The following is a 17,146-nucleotide window of genomic DNA, read 5'->3' as shown; positions in this document are numbered from 1 at the left end:
TTACCTTTTTTGCTTTAATGAAATCCGTTGGACTCAAAATTTTAACATATAACTTTCCTGTAACTTCATCACGCAATTTCATTTCCACGTAATCCATTTTAAAAGCTAAGTGTAATGAATACTATTGTGATCATTAATTTCGAAGTATCAGCTAACAATGTTCACTTCAGTATTCACTACACTATCGCTGTTCATGGAGCACACGAACGCTGAGCTCCCTAACAGTGATGGGCTGTGTGGGAATTATTCTCACATGGGAATGTTTATGCGCATGCGTAAGCTGACGTCACAGTCACGTGTCGGCAGCTTTCACAGACGTATCTGAAACCGTTAGCCATTAGGTGCCCGTGCCGGCCGTGCCCTGTAAAGGGCTCTAAGTCTTTACGAATTTTCGTGTATTTTTTGCGAGAGGTAGGTAATCATTAGGCTAGGTCCACAATCTTGCTTTAAGAGGCCGTAAGCCGTAAAGCCGTAGGAAATTAACCAACTACAGTCGATTATTTTTCTCATATGTAACTGTGATTAGTTAATTTCTTAAGGCTTTACGGCTTAGGGCTTCTTAAAGCGAGGTTGTAGACCCAGCCTTATGTAACAAAAAGCAAAAATAAACAAGTGCGCAATAGAAAATTATGATAATATAAGTTTGTTCGCGTCGTATGCTCCAATATGTCTGAACATGTTCCAACATGCTCCGACCATAGCTTCTACTTACTCCAATCTGAATATCAAATATAACGTTTGCTCGCGTCGCATGCTCCAAAATGCTTTAACATGATCGTACCATAGTTCCTACTAACTCTAACAAGCGTATTGGAGTAAGTTCACGTAATAAATCAGCTGCAGACGTAAAAAATAACAAACAAATACATTTCTTTATTATTATTTGTATTAATTATTTATTCTATTTGTTTAAAGGAACTTTCTTCTCTTTGTTACTTCCTTCATATTTCCTTCCTTGCTAGGGACCTAACGATACCTCAGATCTTACCAAGATACATACATTATTGAGCAGCCATAGCGTTTGCTTAGTGCGCATGTGTTACTTTATTCTCACACAGCCCATCACTCCCTGAACGCACTCTATATATGTCAGAGACAAAACTTCCCCTCTTCGATGCCTCCCCACTCAGCTTTCAAAGTTCGATGCGCGCGCAACATCAGACAAAAATAAAGATGGCCATCCCATATTCTTTCTCTTTCCTGTGTCTAACATTTCCCACTTACAGGGGCCCTTATGGCTCCCCTACTCTATGAATACAACCTCTTTGGTTAAGGAACCGTTTTTTTATTCCAGAATAGATCTTATAAATCCGACAAAACACCGATGTACTTTAAATATACATTTTGCAATATACTGATAGAATCAAGATTTGTTGGCTTTGTTTAAAACTAAACAACTATCGAAATCTCTACCATTTGTATTTTATTATTTTACGTGAAAAAGATCGAACATTTGAATTTTTCGCAATTAATCCGCAGCATCCACCGGTAAAATATAACTGAAAATGCATTTCCGTGTCGGATTGCAACGTATACCATTTTAAATGTTTATATGTCGACGATTTATGCGATCTTAACGCAAAGCTTTTTCTGTTTATTGTTCGCGATATGCGCATTTCAACCGGTATTTTCCATTGCATACTGCTGTTTTATGCGTCGTTGTGCTATTCGGGGCCAATCGAACATTTGCATAACACGGACATAAAATGAGATATATCAAAATCAGTTACAATTTTACAAAGTTGAATTCTGACTTCGATATTCTGAAGCGTGAGAGATTACAGAGAGAATAAGTTAACGTACTAATACTATTACTCTCACAGTAATATTAGCCATATGTAAGAGATTAGTACGGTAATTTATTCACTCTGTCAGTAATCTCTTCACGTTTCAGAACATCAAAGCTAGAATTAAATTTTGCAAAATCGTAAATGATTTTAGTATATCTCATATTAGCAATATTATTGTAAGAAACTCACATTTTATCGAAAAAATGTTTTTTAACGCATTTCTAATTGGGTTAATGAAAAGGTATGTCTATATGTGCGTGCGTGCGCGCGCGCGCGTATGTGTGTGTGTGTGAACACATACGGCTTGCAATGCTAGATTTAAATAAAAAGATAATGTTATGAAATTTCTAGTATTTTAATTTTTTTCAGCTATTCTCTCTCAAAATATAATCACAAATATATACAATATTCTTGATAATGTTATGAAATTTCTAGTATTTTAATTTTTTTCAGCTATTCTCTCTCAAAATATAATCAAATATATACAATATTCTAACTACAATTAACTATAATAAAAAACAATAAATTGTTGTAAAATAACTATGTTATACGCTAATACGTTTATAGATAATTATTGTAATTAATTAGGTTTGGGGGGCAACATTTGAGCGTATACAACTGGAAAATATGTCCGAAATGGTGTTCATTTTTATCACAAAATGAATATGTTAGAAAGTAATACAAATGTCATGTAAAAAAGTAATACAAAAAATATAAAAAATATAATACTTTGACACAGTTTGGGAACAATTATTTTTTCAATAAAATTAACACAATATGTTAAACTACATATTTTATTCTTCACTTATTTTAGAATTTATGTTTTAAAATCACTTATTTTTATATTATTTCCCTTACATTTTTTACATCAGCTCACAACTTAAATGTTATTTGTTCATAAATCAATTGTTCATAAAACAATTTAAAAATATTGAATCTCAATTTTACATAACATATTCAAATAATATACATAATCAAACTATGTTAAATTTGAATATATTAAAAATTCAATAAAAAATTTTTACAAAAATTGGTTTTAAGATTTTAATATAAAACCCTTTTTTACTATATACTAGCAGATAAAGCGAAAAAAAACGGAATTTAATTTGATTTTATTAAAAAAGTGAAATTTTTGTAGCGTCCAATTACGACACCAATTTTAGCACATGCCTATTAAAGATAGTAAGGGATAGCGAGTCGTGCAAAGCAGTACAAAATACAACGAAGAATGTTACAAATTCAGCTGACAGGCAATCTATCATTCTCAAGGTCGGATAATATGTATAGGGCATCTTATACAATTCTCTGTAATGCAATTATCGCTGCGATAAATTACAATCACGGAGAAGTATCAGCGTCACGCCCCGCGATCTACTTAATTGCGACACGATCAAAATTATCTAAGACCGTCTAAGGCTATCAACAGATGATATTGCTTCCAGCATTTTGATGAAAAGGAGCTCTATTATTAACAAACGACTATTTTAATTCTAGTACGTTATAATACGAAAACATTTTGATTTATCATAGATTTCTTTTTCTATATCTAATTTTTTATTTAAAGTATCTCAGCGATTAAACTTTAAATTAATATTAATGTAAAATCTAATTAATCGTGACTAAATGTTTTTATAAAATTATATTATACAAAATATTAAAATTTATTATACATATATATGTATACATATATATATATATATACATTATATATATATATATGTCACAAAAAATGTTATTTAATAAATGAAAATAATTCTGTAAAAGAAATTTTTTTAATTTCAATTAACCAGAATTGATTGTGGCTTTGATAAGGAATTGGTATTCTTGAAATCGTTTCTAATATCTGACTGACTGAATTTTTTTACTGGGCTTGGAAAATATTTTTTACCGGTATCACGAAGAGCGTAAGCTATAAATATAAAAGCTTAGTCGAGAGTAAATTCTCCACGCCTGACACGTAAATCTGAACATGTTTGTTTCGTTTTCCTGCAAAGTGGCACAAAACCAACTATCTTATACAACGTAAAACTGTCATAGCAACCTACAATTAAAACGATGACAAATTACAAATCCACATATAACTCGTTTACACGGTATAAACCGCACGTTTTAACTTATTAATTAAAATCACGTATGCATTGCCTCGTTAGAACAATTTCACAATGATTTTCAACGATTCTCTCACACAGATTTTTTTCCACGTGAAAATATAATTAAAAGGTCAACTCCTAGATTGAAATTATATAAAGCTGGTTTAGACTTTTCGAAGTAGTATCGGAAATTCTTATACAGAAAAAGTGTATATAAAATTATGTATCAAACTCTGAAAAAAAAACTTGGAAAACAAAAATATTTTTTCTGATTTAGAAGATAACGTTTCTTTCTTACGTGACTTGAAGTGTTACATAAAATGTTTCTTCAATGAATTTAAAGTATTCAAGATAAATTGCTTTCTGTCTGTGCTAATGGCAAATACAAATCCAAACATAAATATAGATATCCTCTTGTAAAAAAACGTGATGTAGTTTACGTAGTGGTAGATTGCCGTGGCACAAACCGCACTTTTTGAAGTTCTAACAACCGAGAAACGTGGGAGGAATAAACAAACCGGCACGATACCACTGTTGGCAAGTGAAATGTCAACAATTGAGATTGCTTCTCTATAATCTCGATGTCAATGCCAACGATGTTACGACGATAAATAAACCATATTGCGTACATTAAATATTTATATGACTTTTCCGTGATATCAAAAAATATTGCAATTTTATAGTATTATATACATTTGCTCAGAAATAAATATATAGTCTTTCGATAAGTAACATCTCTCGTTTTCTCTGTTTCAGAAAAATCGATACGAATCCGGATTACATATCGGATGCCGTATTCAGTAGTCAAAGGTAATATACATGTTATTAGAATACAAGCGTAATTATTAAAATTTTTTTACCGTAATTTTTTTTACGTTATACCTTATTTTTTACTTATAATGAAAAACTATATAAAGTATCAAAAAATATTATTACATGTTATAATATATCATATTAGCTATACACATCTTTCATATAATTTCCTTTGTTTCTAAATAGGATAAAAAAATATAAATCTTTTAATTAAATGAATTTCATCACGAATTTAGTAAAATAAAATCGTGACAAAAATTTCTCAGATATTGATTGTAAATAATGAAGGAGAAACTATCAAAATTCAACATAGTATCTAAAAAATTCATTGTGATAATATAAATACTCGATAATTAATAATTTATAATTTGCAGAATATTATTAATGTAACTCTAACAAAAAAAATTAAATGCAAGTCAAAATGCACTTATCGCGTTATATGACGTGATTAGAATTATTACACATATTACATATGTGTATATACATATGATGTATATTACATTTTATCACGCTTTTAAAGTAGGTACTTGTATTATTTAACTATTCGATCACACTCTTACACGTTTGTATTTTATTTTGCTTTGAAGTGTGTTTCTGTTTTTCAGCTGTATGTCACTGTCGAAACACATATAAAAAGTAATTTCAAATGCGATAAAATAAAAATCCTTTTTTTCATTCGGAGCTGTTAGATATATTTTCAGTCTTATTATTGACAATGCAATGACACAGAGTCAAACCTATAAACCGTTTACATTTTTTTAAATTAAATATATTTAATTAAACTTTAAATTTATATTAATTTTAATAAAAATTTTTTTTTAGTTTGAAGAGTATAACAATATTTAATATAATTTATGATTTTTTTATTATATATAAAAATAACGTAAATTCTACTATCGTTTATTATTTATTAAATAATATTAACGGGAAACAATTCTACGCTGATGCAAGAAAAGAACATCGAAAAGAATTCCAACTGAAAATATTTAATAGAATCTTTGTGATATGCAGTTAGTTCGTCGTAAATTCTGCTTTAACGCGCCGTAACAGCATCTTTCAAACACTTCTACGATAAGTATACCTGCAACCACAATACGGTAAAGTTTGATTAATACGCACAGTGGTTTCAGACTTCGCGTTTAATTTAAAAATAAGATTTCCGAGATCACTATAGTACAGTAAACTCTGTTATTGAGTTTAATTAAAAAGTATTATCAATATCATGAAGGGTATTCTAAGTATATTTGCATTAATTAACATCTCGCTTCGTTATACTGAAAAAAAGATATTTTAAAATTTATTTGTGAGAAATATATTTATTTCACTGAAATAAATCTTTATTTAAATACAGTGAAATAAAATTTTATTCCTAGCAAATAAGCCATCTGTTTTATTTTTTTTACAATTAATGACATATGTATGGTATATTTCACAGAAATGTATATTTCGTCATCACAATCAAATTTTTTCATAACTAAATATCGAAGAAAACGTCGTAATATTTGTTTCGCAGTACTTCGTACATTTTTCTCTTAGTGTAGAAAGAAATTTAGTAGCGCATACGTGCACGATAAAAGATATTGATCGCATATGCAACCATACATAAAATATCGATCGCTGATATTAATCTCCCTACATTGAGAGAAAAATGTATTAAATTCTAATAAATATTTCTTTGAATAGTAACAGTTACTAAATGTAAATATATGTTTATTTGATACAAAAATCATTCATTCGATTTAACTATTATTTTTTATTTAGCAAATATTTATTTTCCGTAAATATTATATTGGTATTAATCAAACAATTATTTATTAAAATTTAGTACATTTTGCACTCAGTATATTTCTGTCAATATCGCCTATGTCAAAAATTATATCAACTTTAAGCGTAAATTTTTATTTGGAGTTAAAATTAAATTAAATTTTTTTAATTTAATTCTTTCCAATTGTATGTATCAAGAAAAATTGACAATGAACTAATTAAAAACTGAAAATTTTTCAATCTAATTAATAATTAATAACTATAATTTGCTTTACAAATATCAAACATGATATGCACACACACACACGACAATGTGGCAGAAATTCAATTAAGAGATCATGGTCTTATAAGTTACCGTTCTCGAACATGTAGGATTGGCACAAACGTGGGAACGTCAGGGTATTTGAGTTAAGACTTTTAGTTAACTATTATCAATTAACAGGAATGCCCCCAAATAATCATTATTCAATTCGTCATTATTAATTAACACAAAAGTTAAATATTGCAGTGGGTGACCCTTATTATACGAAACAAATGCAGACGAATAATTCCCACGAACACGATTTTAATTACTTGTTGCTTTTGAATGATTATAATTATTCGAATAAATTGGCCGATGATCAGTAAAGCATTGTTAATTGCTGTCGCGTATTAAATAATAAAGGGACCGATAACCGTGCATGTGTACGCTTTGTTACATTACCTCGTGAAAAAGATGACAGAATCATACGCACGTATCTTGATATAGTAGTAGTAGTCAATCGCGTTTAAATAAGCATATTTACTCAACGTACGCAAACGCATTACGCGTTTGACGATGTGCGATTATAACAAATGAATGCAATTGCTATCGAACAGCATGCAGTCAGGCGAGCAAGCAAAATCCCGGTAAAATTTATAACTCGCTTGATAAATGATAAATGGAATAAGCGGATCGAATCTATATCAATCCGTATTGTAGTAGCTAGTAACTGCTGTGAACCAGAAGCGACTTCGCCGTAAGATAAATTAACCGATAAATTGTCTCGGACAGGTGCAAAGACTCAATGCTGAGACAACAGAGTAAAATATAATGAATCTCCGCTGAAAGCTCTCTCTTCGATAAATTAAGGGATCGCCTATTGTGAAGAATATCGCGTTAGCCTTCTTGTCTATTATACACCTACTTTAGATCGTTATCTTTCACAAAAACTGTACAGTGTGAGTAAACTGTTTAACCCTCTGGCATCCGCTACGCGCCATTATAGTGACTTCCCACTAACCGATTCCTTAAACTTAAAACAAAACACCACCATAATGATTTCTCTTTAAACAATCTTTTAGGGCGCAATTTAAATGGCTCTTAAAATCTAAAATGTATGGAAAAAAGTTATTTAAAATCATCGTGTTTCCCAAAAATTGTATAAAAGAAAGCCATTACACTCTGTGATGTTTCTAAGGTTTAAGTTTAAAACACATAGTCCATGCCTCGAAAATTTTATATTCCGTTGTTTTATCAGACAGAAATGTCCTCAATTGTTTTGATTTACATTTGTTTCATCAAAAGAACGTTCGCGCTTTTCAGTTGCATTTTCCTACGACTCATCAAAAATTGTTTAGATGTAAAAAAAACATTGGTGTCTTTTTATATGTTTAAACTATAAAAGTCCAATGAATAAATTTACATTTATACACCACCACAATATAAATTTTATACATCGCAGCAGTGAACCTTTCTAATTTTTCATAATATGAATCGAAATTACATAAATATTAATACGTATATCGTTGAAATATATATTTTTCTGACATAGAATATTTTATAACTTTCAGAGTATACAAGAAATCCTCGCCGAATAATAAGTTGACACTTTACTTAACTAGCAGAGATATTATCGTCAGCGAAGCCAAGAACGACAACAAACTCCTAGGTGTTCTTTTGGTTGATCCCGACTATGTGCGTGATAAGAAGGTAAGATAAATTACAAATATTTATTTTTATGAAATGCTATTTTTCTTGAAACTGTTAGAATGTTTACCGACACAGTCACGTATAAAATGTAAGTTTGGTACATTTTTTACGAACTGTTTTCAAAACGTTTATAACGTCAATATATATATTTATAAAAAGATTACTCAAACTGACATTATCAAATCTTGAAACATCAAGTTCAGTAAATGAAATAAGATTTTCAAATTCATAAAGAATCTTGGTTATTATTAGTTACAGTGTTAAATCTACTGAAAAATTTTTCTCTATGACGTATCATTTGATCGGAAATAATTAAAGTTGAACTGAGAACAGATTCCAATTCTCAGAATATAGGAAAAGAAAAAGAAATACGAGCTAAATTATATTTGTTGTTAAATCTTTACAAAGATTTGAAGATTAATTGTGAAGAACCTTTCTTATTCATTTTCTATGAGATAATATATTTTTTGGAATATTTTTATACGTTCAAATTTCTGTTATTAGGTGTTGAACTTAATTCCTGCCGTTTTTCGTCTCCAAAATTGATTTGTTTCGAAGGGAAGATGAATGAATACCTCAATCAAAGTAATTTCCTCCATTTTCTACTTTATTACTAATTAATAATACTTTATTAATAATACTTTGATTAAGGTATTTCCCTTCGAAACAAATCAATTTTGGAGACGAAAAACGGCAGGAATTAACACCTAATATATACACAATAACGTTTTAACATTAATAAAATTTGTCTTGTAATAATTAAAATCTCCGATAGAGAGTGTAACAGAAGAATTTTTATATAGAATGGAATAATTTTGCTTGTAAATTAATCAGGATTATGTACATATCCTAATAAAAACTGAATTATTATTTTTATAGGTATTCGGTCAGGTGACGCTGACTTTTCGTTACGGAAGAGAAGACGAAGAAGTAATGGGCTTAAAGTTTTGTAATGAAGCAATGATGTGTCTGGCTCAGCTGTACCCATTTTATGTAGGAGCTCATCATCTGGAGATTAAGAGCCCACTTCAGGTTTGTATGCAAAATAATAACATAGATATAAATAGAGATGTGATAAAAAATAGATGCAAATAAGTATAATAAATAGACTATTAATATCAATAAAATTACGATATCCACATAGAACATGGATGGCCAACCCGCGGCACGCGAAGGCATTTTCAGTGGCATGCTTAAAGAAGTACGCGTTGTCAAAAATTTAGAAAACCAAAAATATTACAATAAAATAGCAATCGTATTCCATTAAAATCTATTTTTATCCTTGCGTTCTCTGGCTACGTTCGTTTTATTTTTTAGCTAAATTATAATTTACTTTAAAATAAATGTAAAACAGAACAGTAAAATTTGTTAAACAAAAGAAATCTTTTTGCTTTTAATGTAAAAGAAGAAAGTAACTAAGATTATATACGGTCTTGTTTATTTAACCTTTAAAAAACGGAGTCTATTTTTTAAATCTAATAGCTTTTCTCGCTATAAGATTTGTTATAATTCATTACTTCATTGTATACTTTACCTCAAAATATGACATTATTTCAGAGCCACTATAATTTTCTCGTCCTATAAAAATTAAATCTGTAGCAGAGTAGCACACCAAAAATTTAAAACTTCCATAATAGTACGCAAAAAAAGATTGATCCAAAAAGGTTGACCACTTTTGATCTGGACGAATCATATTTTGCCGGTGTGAAGTTGGCACCCCATTTTGAAAAAATTGATATTTTATACACAGTTCCGTTTGCACCCACAATTCTACACAGTTCTACAGTTCCTGCTAAGTTTTAACAATAGATCCGCTGATTTAGCTAAAAAAAAAAATTTTTTTTTATTTATTATACAGAAAATTATACTGACATTAAAAAATTGTTTAAAAATACGTAGAGGCCAGAACTCTGTGCAAAACCTACAGAAAGCGTTAGAACTATTGTAGAACTGTAGGAAAATAGCAAAAAGTCGGCGGGAACTGTTACGTAGTACTTTACCTTTGTAGTGGGATGCTGGCTCTGACATTAAAAAATTGTTTAAAAATACGTAGAGGCCAGAACTCTGTGCAAAACCTACAAAAAGCGTTAGAACTATTGTAGAACTGTAGTAAAATAGCAAAAAGTCGGCGAGAACTGACCGTTACGCGGTACTTTACTTTTGCGGTGGGGTGCTGGTTCTCACTTTAAAAAATTGTTTAAAAATACTTAGAGGCCGGAACTGTCGCTGAAACCTATCAAGAACTGTAGAACTCTTCGAGAACTTTAGAATTTCGTGATAAAAATTAATTTTTACGATACTTGGGGTGCCACGTGAAGTTGGCACCCCATTTATAAAATTTTTTTTTAGCTAAATCAGCGGAATTATTGTTAAAACTTAACAGGAACTGTAGAACTATTGTGGATGCAAACGGAACTGCGTATAAAATATCGATATTTTCAAAATGGGGTGCCAACTTCACACCGGCTCATATTTTCATATTATCGTTAAATATTATACCTAAAATATAACAATCTTTTTTTTAATTCGTTAATATTTACTTTGCAAAGTATTATATTGAAAAATCTCATTAAAAACGCAAACAAGCCAATGCTAGCGATAATTAAAAAAAAAATTAATTTACGAATCAGCTCAGTTATGGCAATTTTCGTACGATTTTAGTATCCGCTATTCATACATACGCATGTTGAAACTCGCATCATCATTACGAGCACAGATGTATTCATAGCGTGTCTTAACTGCACGACGTAAAATATAGTCCAATATGCTTCAAGGATTCAGGTTACAGTATAAGTAGAATTTATGCTTTCCTTGATTAAACTATACCTATCGCGGTATATAGAAACTGATTTGAAACTCCGTAACAAGTTCAACCGTCCAATGATATTATAATTATATATAATATCAATATAAGGATACTATTAATATATCCAATCAACAAATAAGCATAAACACTCAACTCACTACATGATCATGAAAATTTCAAGCACTCTGCATTTTGCGATGCGCTACGTCACATGCAGTTTCAAAGTAATACATTTTGTAAGTAATGCATTTGAACGTTGTAACCAGAGAATGTCTTGGCACACTAGTATATATATTGATAATCTTTCTAAGCACCTCACAAGAAGAATGAAGATGGTAAAATGATAAATGAATTTCCAACCACACAAATCTCATTACATCTATTACCTGTATCATACTTCATCATACGAATGAAAACTTCCCAAAATAATTATTTTCATGTCTCAAAATCTATTTGATTTAATTTCGATATATTCTGATACACTGTGAAGTGACAAAACAGAATTTTTATATTTATATTCTTAACAACAAATAACAGATAATATACGTTATTCATTGTGTAAATCATGAAAAATTTAAATCTTTGATATTACACTGATTCAAATATAGATACATCGAAAAAATGTCGATTGGTAAATACTAAAAGTAATTTAAAACATACGATGTCAAATATATCATGGCATATTGAGAGCGTTTAACCACGTAAATTACGTTTTCGTATCGAGCACATAAAACTATTTTTACAAACCGTCAATTAAACCTTGCCAACTTCAAAAGCTGTCTCACTTATTTTCTCGCTACGTTTCATTTTTATGGGCACACAAATCATACGCATAACCAGCCCGTGAACAAGATTAAACGCTATGTAATTATAAAACCTTGACTTGGCCGCGACTACAAAGGCATCGTTAATTGCGTCGAGTCAGTCTATAATGTATTCTATAATGGTGTAACACGTGGAGAAACAAAATTAATTTTGAGCTTTTAAACTAATCTTGCAACAGCGCGATACGCGCAAACGTTGCAAAATTTAACTGAAAAAAAATGCATAAAGTGACAAAGCGAAAACTAAAAGACACAAACGTCAGCTGTAAAAACAAACTGACTCCTTTTCATATTGACTGATTCTTATAGAGAAGAAAAATATATTTGGCTTTTATTTAATATTAATAATTCTTCTGATAAACAATTAAAACTACACTTAATACATATTAAAATTATATCGAAACTAACGCTGTTAATAAATAATATCGTATTAAATTATAAATATAGTGTTAAATTATTATGATTGAATTATTTATGTATTAGATTGATAAAATTTCACTCAAAAAAAGATAATCTAATTGTAAAGTGAAATTTCCGGTAACCTCATATTCTAAGCAGAAACTTTTACAGAAAGAGTATTCCTCTTCCAATGCACTGGACTATTCATCAAAAATGTATTGGAGATTATTCTAACAGTTTTCCTATTGTATGAAGAGGAATATATTTACTGAGAAAGCGGAGTGCCCTCTTACGAGTAAATTATATTAGGAACAGCAAGATTTTTACTGCAGATGCAAAACGAAAGTACTCTAACTGTAAGAATATTATGCTTAGCATATTTTTCTCTTGATTTCAGAAGATTCCTCTTGAGGCCGTATATAAGAATAAAATCCTCTAAAATTTAGCGGTTTCTGCTAATATTAAAATTATTTTTTTTTTGGGGTGTTATATTATCGATATAACAAATGAGATTTCAATCCTTACAGTTAATCTTCGATAATACGATTCATTGCAATTAACGTATTAAATTCTAACGTCTTAAAAAATCTCGATAATATAAAGAACTACATGGAAAGAATTTTACTTAGAAGTATGTAAAAATTTGAATAGACATAGAAAATAATTTTATTAGAGATCATCGAAATAATTATGTAGAAAATTCAAGCATGAAGAACAATGCTACAAAAAATTTCGAAATTTTAACAATCAGCTTAAACGTCCAACATAATTTTTTTGATAGTTCAATATATAAAATTATTTTTAAATTTGTATCTAGCTAAATTTACAAATACTTCAGCAAAACTTTTTTTCCATATAAAACATGATTATAGAATATAGAGTTTCTAATCGGTATCTAAATTGCATTTCCAGACGAAAATATTCCAATTAACCAACCCCATTATAACTAAGCATCTCATCGTCTTGCAAGTAATTAATACGACATGAAAGGGATAGATAAAGCTTTCATTGTATCTCTCAACAGCAGTTCATTGAAATAATACGTTGAACGAAATAGGTTCTCTGATCGGTCTTCATTAGTAAATTTTTATTAATATCTATCCCAAACATGTCACGTTTGTATCAATTCCATGGATATCTTCTGCAGAAGATCTTAACGAGGATAGCTGTAGAAAAATTGGAGAATTCATAACACAATCAGTGTCAGGGCCATGTGAAAAATTCTCTTCACAAGCAAAACTAAAAAGGATTAACCGGTAAAAATCTTTTTCTAAATTCTTATCAAGAACGTCAAAAAACGTCCTTTATAAAATCAGATGAGATTTCTATCAGATTTGTGCTTCGCTGAACAATAATGTACCTCAGGCCAAGCAACGCCAATGTGATCAATAAAATTAATATTAGAAATTAATATTAACTCACAATTTTATCAAATAATTTCTTTATAACTGCATGTTGCTGCCACAAATGTATAAGCACCAAGATCAATGTCAAAATAAAATCCAGTGATTATAATTTTAATAGATATAAAGTGGCATTTCATTATAAATATATTAATAAAATACGTCGACGTAATTAAATTCTCTTTAAAAGATCTAAACTATATAATCTTATTTTATATTAAAATAATTTCTATTACGCTTTGTTACAGTGCGCAATTAACAAGCTAAAAACGATATGCGTATATACGAAATTGTGAAAATATGATCCGAATATTCAATAAAAGAGATGAATTCGCAAATATGAAAAATCTGGCGAATTGTAAATTATAAAATCTTTAAATATATATCTCTTTTTTACATACTCTTTTGCTGTATAATTTTCACATTAATTTTCAATGCACGGTGAAAATAATTTAACAAACTGCTCTGCCTCGATGGATCGTGTTAATCATTACGATGTTCATAATATTGCACGTTGTACGTTTACAACAAAGACTATAGTCCACTTCATGCTGCAAATGCTTTAAAGAATTTTTTGATTGGCCAATTAGTAAAATTATTTCTTCTGATTAATCAATCAAATCCTTCGAAGCATTTGTAGCGTTAAATGGATCACACAAAAACGTTTAAAATGCGGAATTCAATTTATTTTAAATAAAGTTTAAGAAACTTTTAATTACAAGAGAGGTTGTGAAAATGTACGATATCAAAAAGCTGCATAAAGATATTGACGATTTTCCTCCATATTTTCTCCTCAAGGAAAAATCGATTCTAAATATACCGTATATACTCCGTAATAAATTCTTTAAGAAGGTTTACGGTTATTTATGGACAAAAGCAATTCATGGCAAAATTGCATATTATATAGGCGGCGATCGATAATGTCAAAAAGAATGCTACGATTGAATTTTCGTTAAGGACTCTCGAAAGAGAGCGGAAAACGCGTTCGCTGTGACCAAGGAAAAATCTGAAATCTCGGCGAAACTCCTTGAATACGCTACAAAATCATTCTCGTAACGTGGCCTTGACCTCGACCTAACGCGATAGGAGGTTTCGCAGGCTATCGTGAAAATTATATATCGCGCCCTCGTCTCTTCCTATACATGAGTATTCGACAATAAGCACGATCTCAATTCCGGGATCGATCTGAAGATAAACGCGACGTACATGGAAAATGCCTTGCCGCCTCGACAGATGCATTAGGAATAAAATGTAGGAGAAATATTGGAAAATATGCACGGGTATATTCAGCTATCTGATGGAAAGAGCTATTCGTACGTTATACTGAGATCATCAACGGGATGAAATTTTAAAGAACGAAAACGAACTGATCGAGAACGAAGTATATCTCGTTAGGCTTATCGAGAATGAAATACCTCGTGGCATTGCACTTAAAAGCGCATAAAATTGCACCGATGCGTACAAATGCTGCCAGTTATAGAATTTCAGCAAAGAAAAACGAAAAAATTTCGGGTTACGCTGAACGTCAAAGTGCCACGAGTTTTACGACGTTCACATCACTATGTTCCTCTCTGCATGACATAGACAAGCCAAAGGAATAAATTGTAGTTAGCCGTGTTCTGTGATAAAAAAATATTCCTGAAAATACGGTCGGTACGTGTCGATGTCTCTTTTTTTCTTTTTATCATCAAATGCTGTTCTCTGTTGCTTAAGCCCTGCGAGATACAGAGACAAATTAATGTAATAATTGTATAGCAATAATAAAAACTCATAAATACATTTCCGCAATAACTGCAATAAAATAATAACAATTCTTCAGACTGACGAACATAAAATATAATTAATATTTTACTTCTATATTTCATAAAAACCGTTATTTTTATCCATAAGAGAATTTGGAGCCCTCATAACTGTGATAAAATAATGAAGATACTACATCGTACAAAACTCCGTTAGTATTATAATAAAGTCATGACTTTAATGATGACAGAATAGTCGTGATCTGTCGGAAAAGAACTTGAGGATATTTCTATGCAGTATAAAATCGGAACTCCTCGTTGAGAAAAGATACGTCAAATCAATATGCATTGTAGACTTGTTGTATGAACATACCACGAGAGAAAATAGGTCATGATATAAGAGGATCGCTCAAATTTCGAATACTGTGGAAAATACATGGCCAAGTACAATATTCATTAATACATGACTCGAATATTTCAATTGCAACATTTACGAGAAACATAGCACGTGTATCGCGGTAATGTATAACAATATATCATAATCTATCCAAATCCGACATAATTGTGGTCTAATAGTGTATAATAAATAGAACACATTAACATTAACATTCATGATGTTACACACGATATGTTATTTTAGTAAACAAATAATTTGAAGTAATGACAATGTACAGGATACATTTTGGGTTCATATTATAATAGAAAACGTTTCACTGGATCATTTAAGGCCTCAAATCAAAGCCTTACATAGACTAATAATTTCCAAAATAAAGAACGTTGAGTTTAAAAAAAATTCATTCCTAAATATCTTAAATTACGTAAATCCATTAGACAGATCGTTCATCCAAATTTTATGGATTTCAGTCAGATGTAATTTAAGATATATGTATAAGAAAATTCAATTTGTTTCAGAAACTTTAATGTCCTGTATCTCGGAAACTATTGATTTTAGGATTTATTAAGATTTTATTAAAGGAGCCTTAAATAATCTGAAGAATCGCCTCTTAAATTTATAACATGGACTTAAAATATACGCGGCCGCTTATACTGCTGCTTCCGAATATTTACATATGTATTAATATAATAATAATAATAACACTTATAAATTAGATTTAAATAATGTATTATGGTTTCTATTTTTTATTTAGACGTCACATTATCTATGACAATATAATGTATATACAGAAAGATTACATGTTCCTATCCTAACAACACAGACCTCCATAGGACGTCCTTAGGGGTCTGTGCTGTTAGAGTATAGATACTTAGAAACTAATAAGCTGGAATTGAAAATATTCTTTTTTGAATCGAAATTGAACTTTTTTCATGATAATATAATTCTTAAACTGAGTGTTGATAGCAAAATTTTAACTTTAACAAATAATGAAATGATCATTTTATTATTTATTATTTGTTATTATTTATTATTTGTTTTATTATTTCATTATTTTTTATTTTTTATTTTTCAATTATTTCAGAGGTCGACCTTTCAAAAATAATTGATTATATAACTATTTAAACCATATTTCTTCTTTTCTTACTTATTATATTTCTTTTCTTAAAATTC

General features: G+C 29.8%; 2 protein-coding genes across 4 annotated transcripts in view; one reads left to right on the top strand and one right to left on the bottom strand.

Annotated features, from left to right (window-relative positions):
* Positions 1 to 17,146, bottom strand: part of LOC108759584 (uncharacterized) — a 98,416-nt gene that overhangs the window by 63,750 nt on the left and 17,520 nt on the right. The gene's annotated exons all lie outside the window — the stretch shown is intronic.
* LOC108759583 (phosrestin-2) overlaps positions 1 to 17,146 on the top strand; it is a 64,830-nt gene that overhangs the window by 33,471 nt on the left and 14,213 nt on the right. For all 3 annotated transcript variants that reach the window (XM_018505080.1, XM_018505081.1, XM_018505079.1), the window contains 3 exons: positions 4,637 to 4,690; positions 8,270 to 8,408; positions 9,288 to 9,440. In XM_018505080.1, coding sequence (XP_018360582.1) covers positions 4,637 to 4,690; positions 8,270 to 8,408; positions 9,288 to 9,440 — 346 coding nt within the window. The remainder of the gene's footprint in view (positions 1 to 4,636; positions 4,691 to 8,269; positions 8,409 to 9,287; positions 9,441 to 17,146) is intronic.

The sequence above is a fragment of the Trachymyrmex cornetzi genome, unplaced genomic scaffold (genome assembly GCF_001594075.2).
Source record: "Trachymyrmex cornetzi isolate Tcor2-1 unplaced genomic scaffold, Tcor1.1 scaffold195, whole genome shotgun sequence".
Lineage (NCBI taxonomy): Eukaryota > Metazoa > Arthropoda > Insecta > Hymenoptera > Formicidae > Trachymyrmex > Trachymyrmex cornetzi.
Note: the sequence above shows the minus strand (reverse complement) of the source record. Positions and strands in the feature narration are given on the sequence as shown.